We start from the raw sequence: 16,640 nt of genomic DNA, 5'->3' as shown, positions 1-16,640 counted from the left end.
TATTCATAGGTCCAACCAAGTCTAAAGTAGCATTGTCTCAGCTAGCTCAGATTTTGCCTGCTACCAGAGCAAGAGTAAGACTTTATTATTGACACGCGCAGCAAAGGAGCTCGCAGGTGGTGGCAAAACAAGGTCAGATATACTCAACTGCCCTTATCCTTCTCCTTCCCAAAGGACCTAATTAGTATCACGGACCCATTCAGGGAATCAAGACCTCCTCAGATACTGTTACCTTCTTATTAACGGACCCTACAAGACTCAAAATTCACTCTCTGAGAGCCTGGAGGCGGGCGGGCAGGCACACACACACACACGCATACGAGGTGGGTTTGCCCCACAGCACCGGCCCGGGGTCTCCCCAGGGTCCCCCCGCACCGGGCCCCGCTGGGGCTGCCGTCGCGGCGGGGCGGGCGCCCCACCTCAGCGCCGCCAGCCGGGGACAGAGGGGAGAAGCCGCCGGCGGCCTTTTCCTCCACAGCCTCCTACCTCGCCCGGTCTACAGCCCCTAGAGCCAAAAAGGGGCCAAAACTGGGGTGTGCGGGGAGGCGGCCGGCTCCGCGGCGGCCGCGGCCCTGCCCGGCGACCAGGCGGCTCTGCGCCCCTCAGCCCGTGTTTGCGTCTCCGTCGCTAGGAGACGCCGCGCATGCGCGCTGACCACGGACCTCCTCCCCCCGCAGCTGAGGAGAAGCCTTGATTGGATGGCTACGGCCGTCACTGCGCGCCACTTCCGGCGAGGCCGGAAGCGGCCGCCATGGGCGTCCCGGGGCTGACGGGCTTCGTGGAGGAGCACGGCGGGTTCCTGGCGGCCCTGCGGGTGCGGCGCACCAAGCTGGTCATCGACGGGAGCAGCCTCTACCACCGGCTCTTCTTCGCCTGCGGCGCCGACGTCCGCCGCGGCGGCGACTACGGCCCCTTCGCGGCGGCGGTGGGCGCCTTCTTCGGCAGCCTGCGGGCCTGCAGCGTCGCCCCCTGCGTGGTGCTGGACGGCGGGCGCGACGCCGCCGACGGGAAGCTGGCCACGCTGCGGGGCCGCGCCGCCGAGCGCCTGCGGGCGGCGCACGGGCTGTCCCGCGGCGGCGGCGGCGGCGGCGGCGGGGGGGGGCTGCTGCCGCTGCTGGCCCGCGAGGCCTTCGTGCAGGCGGTGCGGCGGCTCGGCGTGCCCCTGGCGCAGTGCTTCGCCGAGGCGGACCGCGAGATCGCCGCCCTGGCTAACCGCTGGGGCTGCCCCGTCCTGACGCTGGACAGCGACTTCTGCATCTTTGACCTGAGAGCCGGCTACTGCCCCCTGAGCCACTTCCAGTGGCAGAGCGTTTGCAGCGGCGACGACGCGCTGGGCTGCTATATCCCGGCGAGGTGCTTCTCTTCGGAAAGATTCTGCAGCCACTTCGGTCAGCTGAACAAAACTTTGCTGCCGCTCTTTGCCGTCATGAATGGGAACGACTACGTGAATCTGCCGGCTCTTGAGATTTTCTTCAGCAAGGTGCAGTTGCCAGCTGGGTGCTGCGGCCGGAAGGGGAGGAGGCACGTCCGCATTCAGGGACTGCTGAACTGGCTCTCTCGTTTCGCTGAGCCAACGGAGGCTATAGACAACGTACTGAAATATCTTAAGAAACACCAGAGAGAAGAAATAAGGGCGCTCCTGCACGCTTCAATGGAGGGCTATACACCCTCTGATGTGAATCTCGAGGACTTTTTTCAGCATGGAAAGTACGAATCTCAGGCGGCCAGGGAATCGGACTTACCACAGTGGGTACTGGATGCTTTGGCAAAAGGTGAGCTGTCCCCATTTATCAGTGATGCCCTGATTTTAAGGAGTACCTTCCTCCATGTTCAGGTGGAGAACATGCAGAGAGCCAGCGCACATAGCACAGCTTTGCCCATTCGGCAGGTTATCTATGGACTGCTTCTGAAACTATCTCACGCTACTGAAGCTGCTTCTCCAAGTAAGCAGATCAACAAGTTGCCAGTTGTATGTGAATTTGACAGAATCCAAAAGACACTTAAAAAAACACTTGTTCAAGCAGCAAGCCCACCCACAGATTTTTGTGATGATCATTTTCCTTTGGACAAGTTAATGGAGGTAAAGGGTTGTCACAGCAGACCATGGTTAATAATATTTTCTGAGTGACAACAAATAGGACTCGTGCTTACAAACTGATCCCTAAATGAGATTCCTGCACTAAACTGTCTCACTGACAACTCCCACAATAAGTGTATACTCAATACTGAGGTACTTAAAGGCTTCTGAGCTTGTCCTGTAATACGTAGGAGCTACATAGCTTTCATTTTTATTCTTTTTTTTTTTTTTTTCCTGAGTATACCAAGACAAATTATGGGAAAAGCCAGTAATTGCCTACATTTTCTACTGTATCTACTCTTTCATCCTTATGTAGTCTGTTAAAACTAATACTTGCTTTTATCATTTTAGGAAATAACTCAATAGTTTTGTGAAATATAGAAAAGTGCATTTCCACACTGTGAAACTTATTCATGGCTTACCTGAATGTAAACAGCTTCAAAACAATATTCTGCACATGCTTTTTGTTTTTTTTTTTTTTAAATCACCATTTTTTCCATCTGTGAAACTTCCAACTGCCTAGACTACAGAAGTGCTATCTGCTGTATGCTTCTGGCTAGCAGATGCTGCTGCTTGCCAGACAGAATAGCACCTGAAAAACAACTTGAAAGGAAAAGTGCGCTAGATTAGTTCTACCATTAGCAATTCTTGGTAAGCATTAGCTTTCCATTGGCAATTCCATGTATTTAACTTGTAATGACTAAGACTTCATGAGACTTCTGCGAATGGGAAGCATCTCCCATTCTGAAAGACGTGTAATTGAAGTTCTGTATGCAGTCGTTTATGAAATATCAGGAACTACAATCTGTGTCTTCTAATATTGCATGTTTAAGTCCTCCCCTCTATCTGTTCTGGCTTTCAGATCAGCTGTAGCACATCTGTGTTGGCAGTGTTGTGTGTAATTGGTACCTTATTCTGATTACAGTTCTTATCACCTGCTGGTGCCTATTTCATACAGGATACTAGTCTGCCACTACTATGACCGTTAACTGCTAGAGAGAGCTATGGATCCAAAGGCCTGCATTCAGATCATTTTACATGGGTTTGTTGTTAGTTCAAATAAACAATATACAGACAGTTAACTTTTCAAACTCTTAAGTTTTTGGATTTTAAAAAACATTAATGGCATCTTACTTTGCTCTTGGTATGCATGCATTGTATTGATCTTCCAAGTTTTGCTATTATAAGAACTTTTCTAATTAAACATATGGGAATTACCAATTCAAAAAAAGGTTACAAGAGATGTTATCTTGCATTTAAAATGTTAAACTCTTCCAGGCAAAACTGCTTTCAGTTTGTGTTCTGCCATACATGTGCTGCCTAACAATAGGCAAAGCTGTACTAATCCAGACCGACAAAGCAGGCTAGACGCAATTGAACAGGCTGCTGTTATCTTGCTAAATGCTCTGTCTACCTACAGACAAAGTTTAAAACTATACTGATATCTTTTAAAAGTGAAAAAGCACAAAGAGGGTATACAGCCTTCTTTGTTTCTACACGTGTGCTATGAGTTCATACATTACAAGTGAAAATAAATGCAAGCTTCACATGGAAGATTTCATTGTCATTACAGCTGAATGTGTTCTGAACACATCAAAAATAGGCATAAGCATTACAACTCAAAGTACAAGTAACTTCTAAAAGGCATGTAATGAAATTATACATATTCATTTGTCATATCAAGGTGACTATAATACATCATGGTTACTAGGTTTTCCAAGCAGGTCAGTTTTTACACAGGCATGTCAGTTAAGTCACCTGATTTTGAAGGGGACTCTGAAACCTCTTAAAATCTGTTACCTCAGGCATTTGTAAAAATCTGCTTTACCCTTCTCCCCCCAAATTAGCTGTATTGTTTTTAAACGTGAAGTAGTATTTCAAAAGTATGTCCTGTTCAGAGTATCTAGGCAACTTACTAAACCATATTTTTATGGAAAATGTGAAGCATTGGCTAGTTTAAGTAAAGTTCATTTGCATTTTGGAAATAGCAAGAACTTGCTCACAGCAAATAAAATCTGTTCCCTTTATTTTTCTGTTCCCAAATTTTTGTTTGTTTACAGGTGCCCAGGTCATGTCGTCTGATGCTTTTGCTGGAGACTCTAGGAGTGCAAATGAGTATCCTAGAATCTGTCCCCAGTCACTTACAGCTCCCTGTTGCTGTAACCTGTTACTGGACGCGCAGTTCAGAACCAAAAGTAAAACTGCATCAATTAAAGGCTTTACTTCTAATGATGGTATCTGGGGAATTGAACAGAACAACAAATGATCCAGGTATGTCTCCAAAGAATACAGTTTTAGATGTTCAACTACTATGAAAATCTACACCTTAATTCTTGTTTTTTTTCTCATTTGTTCTTAATCAATTGTCCAAAATCAGATGAAGTAGCATTGATTTACACTCTGTCCTGAGGCATCACATTTTTTCCATTGATACAGAGCAGAGAAGCAGTGCTATCCAGCAGTTTAACACACTAAACAGACTAAATAGGTGAAACAGTGATATTAGTTTGTATTTGTAAGTGGTTTTTGTACAAAAAAAAGTATTTTGCATTTTTGAACCTATTTTTTACAAACTTAATGTATTCATGCATCAAAACAGAATAATTCCAGTTACACATTCTCTGATAGATGAATTTTTTCTTTCAGGAGAGTTTTTCTAAAATCATCTGTACTTAAAAATGCATTAACTTGTGCAGGCAGCCTTTACTAACCGGTGCACTGAGAGAATTTGAAAGTGAAACAATTTCTGTGAGTACTTAGTACTTTCAGTAATGTTTACAGTTATTAGAAGTAAGAACACATGTTAGCATTTCCTTCAGAAGGAATCCATGATTTGATGACAAAGAGATTATGCATACCGAGGTTATTTTTTTTTCTTTAGTTTCTAAACTCTAAAAGCCGAATAGACACGGTTGCCACTTGCTTCTAAGTAGGTTGGAATGAGATGTGAATCTTTTTTCAAATTGATCCACTCGCACACAGATTAGTATAACAACTTACCTAGCAAACAGCATTGCTGATTTCACAATTCGAGTTTCTCATGGAATAGATGCTTGAACTTTTACTCAATTTCATGTCTCAAATTTCAGACACTTAAAAACGCATTATTCTTTATGCTTCGTGAAATAAAACTATTAGTGTTCAAGGTTTATAAACACTATAGATTGTAGATACTTTCATATTCACTGCAGAATTTGTTTCAGTTATGTCATTTATCTATCCATATCTATAATATCTATCCCACAGTTTTAAATTTTGAAGATGACAGCATTGCATCTAACCAATTTCCAAAGGAGAAGAAATTACAAAATACAGACTTTGATTTAGATGCTGCACACTCTTTTTGCCAGTGGCAGTGCTGTCTGCAGATGTGTTTTTATCTCAACCAGCTACTCTCCTCTCCTCTCTCCGAGCCAGACTTAACCAGGTAAGTATGTTTCAGAGATCTGCTTTCCACACATGCTCCTGATGAAATGCATCACATGTTGTTTACTTTCTGGGTTGTAAGCTCCCTGGGCCAATTTTGCTACATTTGGATCCCTTTCTTTAAAGATAATGAAAATACAGAAGAATAGAGTAGAATAGGTATTCCTTAGAAGTCCACTGCCAAGTATCATATGTAGCTTAAATGTGTGTTTGTTCTCTTAGCAGCATGCTTCTGTTACCTGCTATTGAGTTATAATTCTAAATGAGGATTTTCCCCTTCATTTGGGCAGGCTTTACAGTGGGACCCTTGTGCACAGACTGTGTCAAGAGCTTAAATCAACACCTTCAGCAGATGATGTATTTAGTTTATCTCCAAAAATGACTCAACTTTATCAGGATTTGTTAAATACAGTGAAGTCGACCGTACCTCCAGACTTCTTTCAGAAAAAGACCAAGACCAAATCTGAGTCCTGCAGAAAGAAGAAAGCATGTAATAAGACAAAGGCCAGCAGGTGCGCTATACCAGAAACTCAGCGTTTATGTGATGTTAATAGGTTTGCATCACTCAGAGTGGATGACTGAAAGTATTCATGGAATAATTTTTAATGCCATACAGATGGAAAAAATATATTACTGTGGCTACATTGGAATTTGCTTGGCTGTTTCAGAGATGTCCTTGATTAATCTGTATCAACAATTATTCTTCAGGCTTTTATTTTTTTTAAACTAAGGTGCTTATGACAAAGATACCTTTAAAAAGTTTATATACAGTATCAAAATCCAATTGCAAATATGAGAGTAAAGTTTGGCATTTTCAAATCTGGACTGTTTTGGAGGAATTCTTTTTTCTCCTTGCACGCTTACAGTTGGCTATTCCTCCAACTCCTCAAACACTTCTAACATTGAAAAAAACCTAATTGTTAAACTAGTGTTTGAGGAAGAGTTATCTATGCTATATGTCATACATTACAGTAATCAGACTAAAATGGAAATTGACAAATTTAAATACAAGGTAGAATCAGTCTTTATGACATTTGACATCGCATTTTCAGGGACAGCTAACTTCAGTTAGTGAAAATGGACTATATTTTGGGCTTTCAGTATTTTAGGTACTGAACTCAGGGACAAATTTTTTTCTTCCTTTTGGTGTATTTAAATCAGGACAGTAAGGGCTTACATACATTCACAAAGCTATCACATGGTAGCAAGTTATAGCAAGTTTGGTAATCTAGAGTAGCTGTGTACAACCTTCAGCCATTAGCAAACTTGTCATTCACGTTAGCCTCCTTTCTCTGGCTATACTAAAATTACAGATCTGTTTTGACTTGCACCTGTGTCTGAACTTTTAATTACTTGGCAAACGCACACTATTATCATAGCAACACTGAAAAAAATTATATTAAAAATCCTACTTCATCAGCATATCTCGGTATTTCATATTAGCTAACTTTTCAACAAAACTAGTCAATTTATATTAACACTTTAAAAAAAAAAATTGATGTTTCTCCCCTGTGTCTTCCATATATGAAATTTTTAAAAAGTATTATTTTTTTTTTTCCTCCTGAAGAATTAATATACTGTTTCTTAGGCTCAGGAAAATCAGCATTTCCACCTTCAATCAATAAAATTTTGCCCATTCCTTACCAGAATTTAGGCTTGATTTCTGCATCATCTTGTTCTGTTTTCAGTCTTGCTTCTTGTCAACTGTATGTCTCTCACTTAAAGTGAAATGAAGAAAACTAAATGAACTCTCTCCTATCCTCACACTAATATAAATGCCTTCCAGCTAGAGCATTTCTTCTCTTAAGCAGGCCTGACAGACTGTGGAAAAGAATTCAAGTTCTGACCAACTAACACTTAAAAGGTGTGTTTCCTTAGTTTTGTTTCAGTCATCGCACTTTGTGGAGAAGAGGTCATCTGTACCTGCGATGCTTGCATCTGCTCATTTAAACAATGTACTTTAACACTCCAATTCTGGTACCACCAGAAGAGTGCTTGACCTTTGCTTCTAAAGATGAGAGAAGGAAACAAGTCACAAATGACCGTCTACCCTCCAGGCTAACTGGTCTTGCAGCTGCCAGCTACTGTTACTTAAGTAGTTTTGTCACATCTAAAACTATCAAAAATTGACACATTAAAAATAAAATTAAGCACCTGCAATAACCAAGGCAATGTGTGCCTCTGCAGAGTGTAGCTGGGAGCGCTTGTACGAATGACATTTTTTGTGATGCAAAGTATTTCAGGCAATGAGGAAAATCGATGGAATTTCCCAAACAACAAGAATCAAGTAGAAAGTTTCTCTAATGTCATGGTCTTGTGCTAGCAATTAGCAAGTGACACAAGATTTGCTTTCCCAAAGGATATTGCAGCTATACTTATTCTGTTCAGTGATGCAGAGGCTTCCATTGTAAAACTAAAGTCTTGTCCAAGAAAGTGGTAAGGACTAGCAGATAACTCTATCACTGAGACATTACTAAGTTTTAGTGATAAGTGCTACTTATTCCACACAGAAGGATGCATAAAAAAGCTATTGAAAATGATCCACCAGCAAGGCAAGTAAGATACTTTACAGTAATTTTAAGAAATCTGATCAAGGAGGAAGTCTTTCAGAGTACTAGTCACTAACAACTGTGATGTTCCTGATTGAGAACCTCAACAGTACTACTTAAATATCAGGCCTAGTTGTAAAGTCAGGCCTGGAGCGTTGTAAATTTTGTAGGGCAATCAAGAGTGTAGTACACATGTCGAAGGGGCAAGAAACATGACAATTTGCCTGTCGTTCAGTCATAATTTAACAGAGTTAAGGTTTTAGACAAGATGTGTGAAACACTAACAAGCAGACTCTTGCTCAAAATTCAGAAGTTCTAATCTTGGGGAAAACCCCCCCCAAGCCAATAATCTATAAAACACTTTGAAAAAAAGCATGCAGTACAAAGAGCTATCTATCTGTAAACCCAGGTGAAAACAACCCTCACTTTCTTTAGGCTTATCACAATAGGCTGCGGAAGAAGGGTTTTCCATATGAAATAACAATTCACATTAGATGTTGTAAATTAGAGGAATGGTCTCTGATATCATACAACTGAGTTAATACTGCCCTAATCTATTTAATAAGAAATGAAGAGATTTATAACATCTATTAAATTTATGGGAGAATTATTTTTCAGATACAATTTGAGATGGTAACATTTAACATTTCTTCAAGTACAAAACGGTGTTATTTATTAAACCACCAGCAGATGGTGCCCATAATCATATAGCAAGTTACTGGAATTTCATACCTAGAGCATTTCTAAATATTTATTTGCAGCAGTTTGCAAAGTCACATTTCCATCAGCTGTTTTCTAAACAAAATTGAAAAAGGTTAAATTTAAGTTCTCGTTTTAATGACTAAAACTTAAATGCTTAATCAAACGAAACCTTCCTTTGATCCATGGTGATCCAATGTATTGTTTCATTTTACAGTATTTTACCAAACTTGTCATTTTCTATGGTTTTTATTACCAATATAAATTGTACCCTTTAAAATAAATCTTCAACATAATAATACAAACATGCTTGATTCCTCTTTGTGATTCATGTCAGGAGAGATTTCTTAATTTTCCTCTGAATCCCTTATTGGCAAAGCGCTGAAGAACCTAAGATTAATTCTTGAGACTTGATGAAAAGCAGTATTTTGAATTAGCTCTAAAGACTGGGATAAGCTCAAATCTTCTGCTTTCAGATAAGAAAGGCTGTTATGATCACATGGCATTTTGAGAATACTTTGGATTGCTGACTAGATGATTAAAAATTACTCTATGGGAAATTTGTCCTCAATGTAGAATTCAGCAGTTCTTTGTTCCCACTAAAATGAAATATACCTCCTGGAAGTACAGAGCCATGTACGGATCTTATTTAGTGAAGAGAATTACTGATTCTAGGGATATCATTCAGGATTTAAATCAAATGCACTATATTTTTTAGAGCCATGATAGGTTTAGAGCCAATCTTAATTGGGAGAAATAGTAAAAGCATCATTTTTTGTTAAAACTGAGATGTTCTTTATTCCGTGCTTTCATAGAAACAACTGAACTCCTCAACTGTGGCTTATTTTCACCCCACAAGAAATTCCTCTAAATTTTTTTGTGAAAATATCCCACTATTGATTCACAATTGCTCTGAAAAAGTCTCTCAAACTTGCTTTTTGGTGGTCAAGAATGGAACCAAAAAAGCAACAGCCCAATTTATAGACACCTGGTCCAAGCATTCTTCTATCACAGGTTCAGCAGGTCTATAATACAAATAATAAGATTAAGCTAAAACAGTAATGTTATTTTTTCATCTTCCACTGGAAAACATAGCAAAGTTTGATGTATTTAAAGCGAATTCCAATCAATTAAATTCACTCTTCAAGAAGGCAGCATTAATTGTTAAGGGACTGAAATTTTTTCTTCTCTAGACTGACATACCTCATTCAGAAACTGAGCCTTGTGCTATAAGGAAGTGGTATGTCATAAGTTTTCTTTAAAGACTAGGGAATAACACTTGAAAGCTAACAAAACATTCTGGTACTCCTATGTCTGGATTTCCAGGGCTCCAAGACACCTGCAGAGCACAAACTAATCAAATCCCACAGGTAAGACTTAATCTCTTGCTGATATTCTCATGTGAAAGGTATAGCTGCTACGCTTCGCCAAAAGTCAAGTTGGTTCAAAGATTCTTCAGGATGTATTGTCAGTTTTCACTATCAGTCTCTACTGGTATCTGAAGAATACTAGACCATTTATTAATCAGCTCTCAAATATTCTGCAATAGCTGCAAGTCTGTGCTGAGGAAGACATTGTTTCTCATTAGTGAATACCAGAGTAGTCAGACATTATTCATATATTAAAATTATTTTTATCATATCAAGACAAGACTCCGCTATAATGTTTTTAGCCCCAAAAGGTCATTCTGTAAGTTACACTGTAACAATACACTGTTTTGTGATGGGGAAGAAAGAAAGAACAGGAGAGGCAAAAAGAAATGTAAGCTGCTCAAAGAGGAATGGGATTTTGTGCCATTTGAGTGAGAATTAGTGCATTCATTTTTTAATTCATATACTACAAAATACTCCAATAAGTCTGGCTTATTACTGCTCAAGTGATCTAGCATTTGTAAGCTAAAGTAAACATGTAACAGACATGAAATAAAGCTGGTATCTGAAACAACGTCAAAACAAGCATGACAATGGTGTAAATGCCAGTTTCTTTTAAAACACTGAGATACCACCACACTGATTTAAGAAAAGCAAACATTTACTTCAAATTGCAGTATAGGCTTTTCAATCACAGAAAGAAAGAAAAGAAAAACAGTGATCTGACAGCGGTCACATCCTGTGCAAAAAACTCAGGATACAAAAGACAAAAAAAAGTAGCACAAGGTACTTGAGCCGCTTACACATTGCAGGATAAAGTAAATAAATACAGTAGCTGGAATATGGCACTCTTGTAACAAGACTAAACCCAGTGGAATGCCTCTGAAATAATTTTTATCCTTGTATTAGTAGCAAAATCCCACCACCATAAAAGTAAAATAGTACAATGTTTTAAATAAAAACAAACTAAAATATTTATATCTAAGAGAAGGATTTTACACAGTTATATATCTTAAGTGCAGAAAATGGGACTAGGGCATAAACCCTTCTTTCTTTAAATTAAACTCCCACACACAAAATTCCGTTCAATTTCAAAAGTAAATTTACGTTTGAGGAAAAATGTTACCAAAGTTGCATAATTTCATTTGTTACTCCCACAGCTGGAAGTTAAATTCTCAGTCTTGAAACATGAACGTTCATCATTAGCCAGTGGAAAAAAAAAGGACTTGTCAAAAGCCCTCAGGATTTCTTTATCCTCCAAATATTGTTTTGCTTTCTCCTACATCTTCAGACAGCAATCCCTAAGTTTGCAAACAAAAGAATGCAATATGCATCATACATCAAGAAAAGATGAAGTGGATGAAGAAGAACTTCCACGTTTTTGGATCTTTTCCTTGCTTCTTTCAAACTTCTTTATGATCTCAGTCACTATGCACACAGAGGAAGTGAGTCCCAGAAGAAACAATAAATCTGAAAGAGATAATGAGCCCGATTTTTAAAAATTTGCTTTTTAAGGCTGAGGACAGATTTACAAAAGAACAAGACTTACATGACTTATGTTGCCTTCTAATCATTGGGTAATTTCAGGAGAAATGAAGCAAGAACATTTGCAGGATCAGCAGATCAACATGCATCATTTATGCACAAATCGTGAGGAAAGGCATGAGATTTCAACATTTTAAAGTATTGCATAACCTCACTATTTTTACTAACATCCATGAACACAAAGAACTTTCTTCTAAGCAAGCTAATTAGATTTTATGCTGAAACAATATTCAGATTCTCAGAAATGACACTACAATAAAAAGACAAAGAATTATGTAACAACATGCATTTTATGGCAATCATTTATTTTTACGTCCAGAAAATTGCAGTGGTAATAATCATAAGAAGTCTTAACGGAGCCAACAGCATTAAGCGACAGTAGCAGCACTGTGTCTATAGCCTTGTAAAATGCGCACATCTTTTCCAAAAAAAATGCAGTTGATTTAATAAAGGATCAATATTTCTATCTAATTAAGGTATTGGTATTTAGAGAAAAATTTGCTAAATAGCAAGACTAAGTGTTTTAAAAAAAAAAAAAATCGAAGTTCATACTTCATTTTTGCCCATATCAAAATTTACATTAAAAATTCCCAACAAAAAGTGCCTAAGAAATCTTAGAATATACTGACCCATTTTTTGTGTACGTATGCATTTCATCATGGTTCCCAAAGAAAACACCTAAAAGGGTTTTTTTTTTTCTTAAAAATTAGTAGCATTTTTATTCCTTGTATATGTACATGGGTGGGAAGTGTTTTTTAAAACCATCAGTCAATGCATTTACAGATTACTCCTTACTGTGCAATGTTAAAGGGGAACTGTTCTTACCTAGGACACTCAGGCTCTCTGTTTGGAAAACCTTCTGAAGTGGAGGAAAGTAAATGACCAGTAACTGTCCCATTATAGATCCAAGGACCGCATAGCAGAACATTTTATTACTGCAAAGTCCAATCTCGAACACAGATTTTGCCTATAAAATAAATAGCATTACCTTGTATGTGTAATTTTGATTGCCTACATGAGAAAATAACTCATAAGAACAATCTAGTCACCTCAGCTTTTAAAAGCTGTAAAAACTAGTTGTTGACCTTGAAAACAATCCAACAAGTTCTTTGACAAGCCAATTTCATTTTCTGTTTGGCAAATAGAGAGTGCAAATCTGTCTTCACAGTGACTTGCATATTGAGCTCACTTTCCTGCAAGTACAACGCACGAGAAGGTGTCTTCTATACTATATGGAAGTGTTTGTGTTGACCTTGACATTATTCACAGAAAACAGTGCCAATTAGAGTAAACACAGTAATGCATATTAACAATCTTTTTCTGTAATTAGTGCAAAATTTGGGGTTTTTTTTCCCCCCTTTAAAACAAAAATATAATACAGAAAGAATAGTTTAAGAGTTTTCCTTGTGTTACGGGCTTTACAGCTACAAAATAAAAAAATGAAGGCCTTCAAAAAATTCTAGGTTTTGGCACAGATTCTGAACTGACAATTTTCAGGAAAGAAAGAGAAATCCAACTAGACGTAAACAACAAGACAAACAAACATCACTTTCGCTTTTATCAAAGGTTTTCTCTTCCTTCCTTCCATCAGGACAGAAGCATTACTACCAGCTCTGCATCATATAAACAAGCTTAAGGAAACTAACATTGATCTGTAATTTAAGAAATCCTACCTAGTAAATATGTGATACTCTGAAGCTTAATAGCACATGTGAATTGAATATGCAGGAAAATATCTGAAACTGAAACAGAGCAAGGTGCTCCTTAGAAGAAAAATACTGCTTGTGTAAACGGACAGTACAAATCACTTACCTGAGATCTAGAACTCAAAGCATTGAACATATCAAAAAATACAAAACAGGTGAAAGTCATAGTTGTATCTCGAGGCGTTATTACATTGTCTCTTAACTGCCAAAAAGAGAAAATGAAGGGGCTTTAGCATGCTTTAAATCCTCAAGAACTAAACAAAGTTATTACAATACCTTAAGTTCTACTAGCTAGTACGTGAAAGGAAAAACAATCCCCATTTGCCCTAAGCTCATTTAATAAAACCTGTAGCAAGAGTTATAGGTTTATAACTTATAGATCTTGTAATTCCAACCTGCAATTTAGCAGCTCTTTATAAACATTCCAGCAAACAGATGGAATATCAGGAATTCTGTGATGCACTACCAAAAGTTCAAGTAACTTTTTTCTCTATTGGGAAAAGAAAGTCGAACGGCTGTTTTATAACTGTCTGGCTAGAAGATTTGGGCAATTAATTTCCATGAGCCAAGGTTTCCCAAATACCTTTGAGACTAGAAAAGTCTATGTTAGAGATTGTGAAATAAAACTGCATATCCTCATTTTAAAAACTACTTGGAAATTCCTCCTCTCTAATCTGCTAGCTGAATAGATTTTTAAATAAGCATGGATACAATTTGCAATTAAGTATATACAAATTCTGAATTCTAATTGCTGGTACAAAAAGACTTCTCTTAATTTTCATTTGTTACTGCTTTAACTTTTGTATGTGTCATACCTCTCTCCAGAAGACAAACAATGTTCCACACACAATAATTATCGATGAAACCAGTATTTTAACAATCAGGTTTTTGGTCAGAATGCTGTCCTTCAAATTTCTCGGAGGCTTCTGAATAACATCTTTATCCACAGGTTCCACCCCAAGACTTAAAATGAAAAACATCTTAGGTTTTAGCATCACAAAATAATTGACTGCTTTTGATTTAAGAGCTAGATTTTATGAGTTGAAAAAAGGTTATATCTGCTCTTCACAGCCTAGGAATCATCTCATTCAAATATTAAATTGCTATTCTCACTTTCAAAGCACTGAGTTATAAGCATTAGTAACAGGCAATATTCTAACCCTGCACTACAATGAGAGTCTAGAAGTACATGATATCAAACACTCAAAATTATCAGATGTCAATTTTATTAAAGGAACCTGCAGTATTAGTTGTGCCTCCCATTTTTGTCACCTTGATCAGCTTAGCCCAGGGATTCTGCTGCTGGTTCCCTTTCACCTCTCTCCACCATTTAATCTGCAGTGAAGAGGGTTAGAGGAAGGGCCCAGAGGAAAGCCAGAGTCTCACAAGCAAGTTTCATGGGCATACCCATGGATCTTTAGGTATCCAGGTTGCTCCAAGCATTGCTAGATACTAAGCAACACAAAGATATGAACATGGAACTATACTACAAGTACTGTAACTCAAAGTTTGCTTTCTGTTTCACAAACACATTATCATTTAAGTTTAGCATTTCACTTTTTTTTTTTTTTTCCATTAGCAACCCTTTATAGCTTGCTGAAATAAAAGGACTACAGACCCCTGAGAGTGATTAAAATAATTATTTACCTTTGAGCTGGAGGTCCATCCATAATGATGTTGATCCATAAGATCTGCATGGCATTGAGAGGATTGGGAAAATTCATTAACGTGGCCAGTGAGATTAAAGTCAATGCTGCTATACTCCTGTTGAAAGAATCCATTTTATAACTGTCAGCATGGGACATTTCTGAAGATCCACTGATAACTGCTTTATCAACATTTCGATTGCTTAAGAGGAGATATAAAGAGATTTTGACTACTTAAATTGTGATTGATGTAATCCTAAGTTTAAGAGGTAAGGCATGGATTCATTTAGAATACTCATCTTGACACAGTCTTTGTTTAACAGAGTTGTTTCAGCAACTAAGACAGGAGAATTTGTGCCTTAAAAATCTCCCGAACTTTAAAATAACATTTTGGAGTTACCACTTACCTTTACCTAATTCATTTCTCATTGGGGGAACTGGGTTCCATGCTTTTATTGCGTTCTTTTCAAAAAAGTAGTGCAAGAAGCAGCACTTTTAAACATGGTTTTGAAAAGCAAGCTGCTGCTTTTTTACTTTTGAGATAAACTCCTTGGTGCACCTGTCAGTAGCTTGACGAATTATAGTTAAGGCAAGGTACTTCCCCAGTTCCCTAAAATACCTACATCACCACTCATCATTAGCAAGATGAGGAGTCTATAAAAAAAGACAGAAAACAGAATAGCTGGCTGCAAGCTTAGAGACCTCTCTAAATAGGTAGGCACTAATGGGGTTTGGTGCAAGATTAAATGGTTTCAGATCTTCCAAGCAGAGAGCAGGGTTTATTAATAATTCTGAAATTAGCCCTCTGCTGAACCCCGCTGTTCTCTGCCTGCAAAAAAGGGCCGAAAGAGTAACTTATTCTTCAAATTCTGAGGCTACCATTCCCAAGGCTAATAGGCAAGCATACTTTACTAGAATATCTGTGCTTAGCCATTCCACTGAAGCAAGTCCCTTGAAGTCTCCTGCCACTACATGACTCTAGTCACAAGATGCAAAGTATAACACTCATTCCAGTTTCTGTACAAGTTTAAGAGTTTTTTTTTTTTTTTTAAAGTTTTTGTAGCCTCACTCAATCACTCAACCCCTCACAGAATGCCACGAATGCTGCAAAATCCACACATGAGCAACACCGCAAAGAGAAAAACCACGTTCCTGAATTCAGGCACAATGAAACAGACTCAAAACACATTTGAAAATAAGGTTTTATATAAACTCGACTTCCTGTCTTACGTACAGATAATATAGTTGGCATTAAAAATCCACTTGAATATACACAAGAAAAGGAAATCAGCTTTATGGGGCTAACTTTCATCCCACAAACGTGTACATGGATTACTAAAGAGAAACGTACTCCTGTTCATCCAGTTCATTGCATTTGAAGTACATGTTCTGGTTAAGGAGAAAAGGACTACTGTGCTAGAAGAGACACTTCCCCTTTAAACAAGAACACAGAGGTAGCTGTTTCTCTCCATTCTGTTGGTCATTGACTTTTCACATCTTAACAGGAATAACTGTAATAAAGTTATAAATAATATATAATAATGTTATGTATATAATATATATTATAATATATATTATATATATAATATAGAATATATAAAGTCTGTTTATTACACTATTTT

The 16,640-nt window shown here is 38.3% G+C and overlaps 3 protein-coding genes across 13 annotated transcripts in view; 1 reads left to right on the top strand and 2 right to left on the bottom strand.

The window, feature by feature from the left end:
- NEK11 (NIMA related kinase 11) overlaps positions 1-649 on the bottom strand; it is a 117,293-nt gene extending 116,644 nt beyond the window's left edge. The window contains exon 1 of one of the 4 annotated variants that reach the window (XM_068935595.1): positions 487-649. The gene's annotated coding sequence lies outside the window, so the exon portion shown is untranslated. Of the gene's footprint in view, positions 1-419 lie in introns of all 4 variants that reach the window. The other 3 variants (XM_068935596.1, XM_068935598.1, XM_068935597.1) reach the window with 3 other exon arrangements.
- ASTE1 (asteroid homolog 1) lies at positions 647-10,617 on the top strand. Its single transcript, XM_009687963.2, has 4 exons — positions 647-2,080; positions 4,138-4,348; positions 5,324-5,504; positions 5,794-10,617. The coding sequence occupies exons 1-4, from the start codon at positions 752-754 to the stop codon at positions 6,083-6,085; spliced, it is 2,013 nt and encodes a 670-aa protein (XP_009686258.2). The 5' UTR covers positions 647-751; the 3' UTR covers positions 6,086-10,617.
- A 147-nt stretch (positions 10,618-10,764) lies between these two features.
- Positions 10,765-16,640, bottom strand: part of ATP2C1 (ATPase secretory pathway Ca2+ transporting 1) — a 49,116-nt gene continuing 43,240 nt past the window's right edge. For all 8 annotated transcript variants that reach the window (XM_068935593.1, XM_068935590.1, XM_068935588.1 and 5 more), the window contains 5 exons: positions 15,020-15,136; positions 14,188-14,335; positions 13,479-13,574; positions 12,492-12,633; positions 10,765-11,591 (listed from right to left, as the gene is read on the bottom strand). In XM_068935593.1, coding sequence (XP_068791694.1) covers positions 11,455-11,591; positions 12,492-12,633; positions 13,479-13,574; positions 14,188-14,335; positions 15,020-15,136 — 640 coding nt within the window. In that variant the 3' untranslated portion in view covers positions 10,765-11,454. The remainder of the gene's footprint in view (positions 11,592-12,491; positions 12,634-13,478; positions 13,575-14,187; positions 14,336-15,019; positions 15,137-16,640) is intronic.

This window comes from Struthio camelus, chromosome 2 (assembly GCF_040807025.1).
Source record: "Struthio camelus isolate bStrCam1 chromosome 2, bStrCam1.hap1, whole genome shotgun sequence".
NCBI lineage: Eukaryota > Metazoa > Chordata > Aves > Struthioniformes > Struthionidae > Struthio > Struthio camelus.
The sequence above is the reverse complement of the archived record's forward strand: the minus strand, read 5'-3'. Positions and strand labels throughout refer to the sequence as shown.

Bases quoted from the DNA above. Each gene is read 5' to 3' on its own strand.
- ASTE1 (XM_009687963.2), top strand. From the start codon at position 752: ATGGGCGTCCCGGGGCTGACGGGCTTCGTGGAGGAGCACGGCGGGTTC. The intron at 2,081-4,137 runs GTAAAGGGTTGT...GTTTGTTTACAG, and splicing joins CTTTGGACAAGTTAATGGAG to GTGCCCAGGTCATGTCGTCT. The intron at 4,349-5,323 runs GTATGTCTCCAA...TCTATCCCACAG, and splicing joins CAGAACAACAAATGATCCAG to TTTTAAATTTTGAAGATGAC.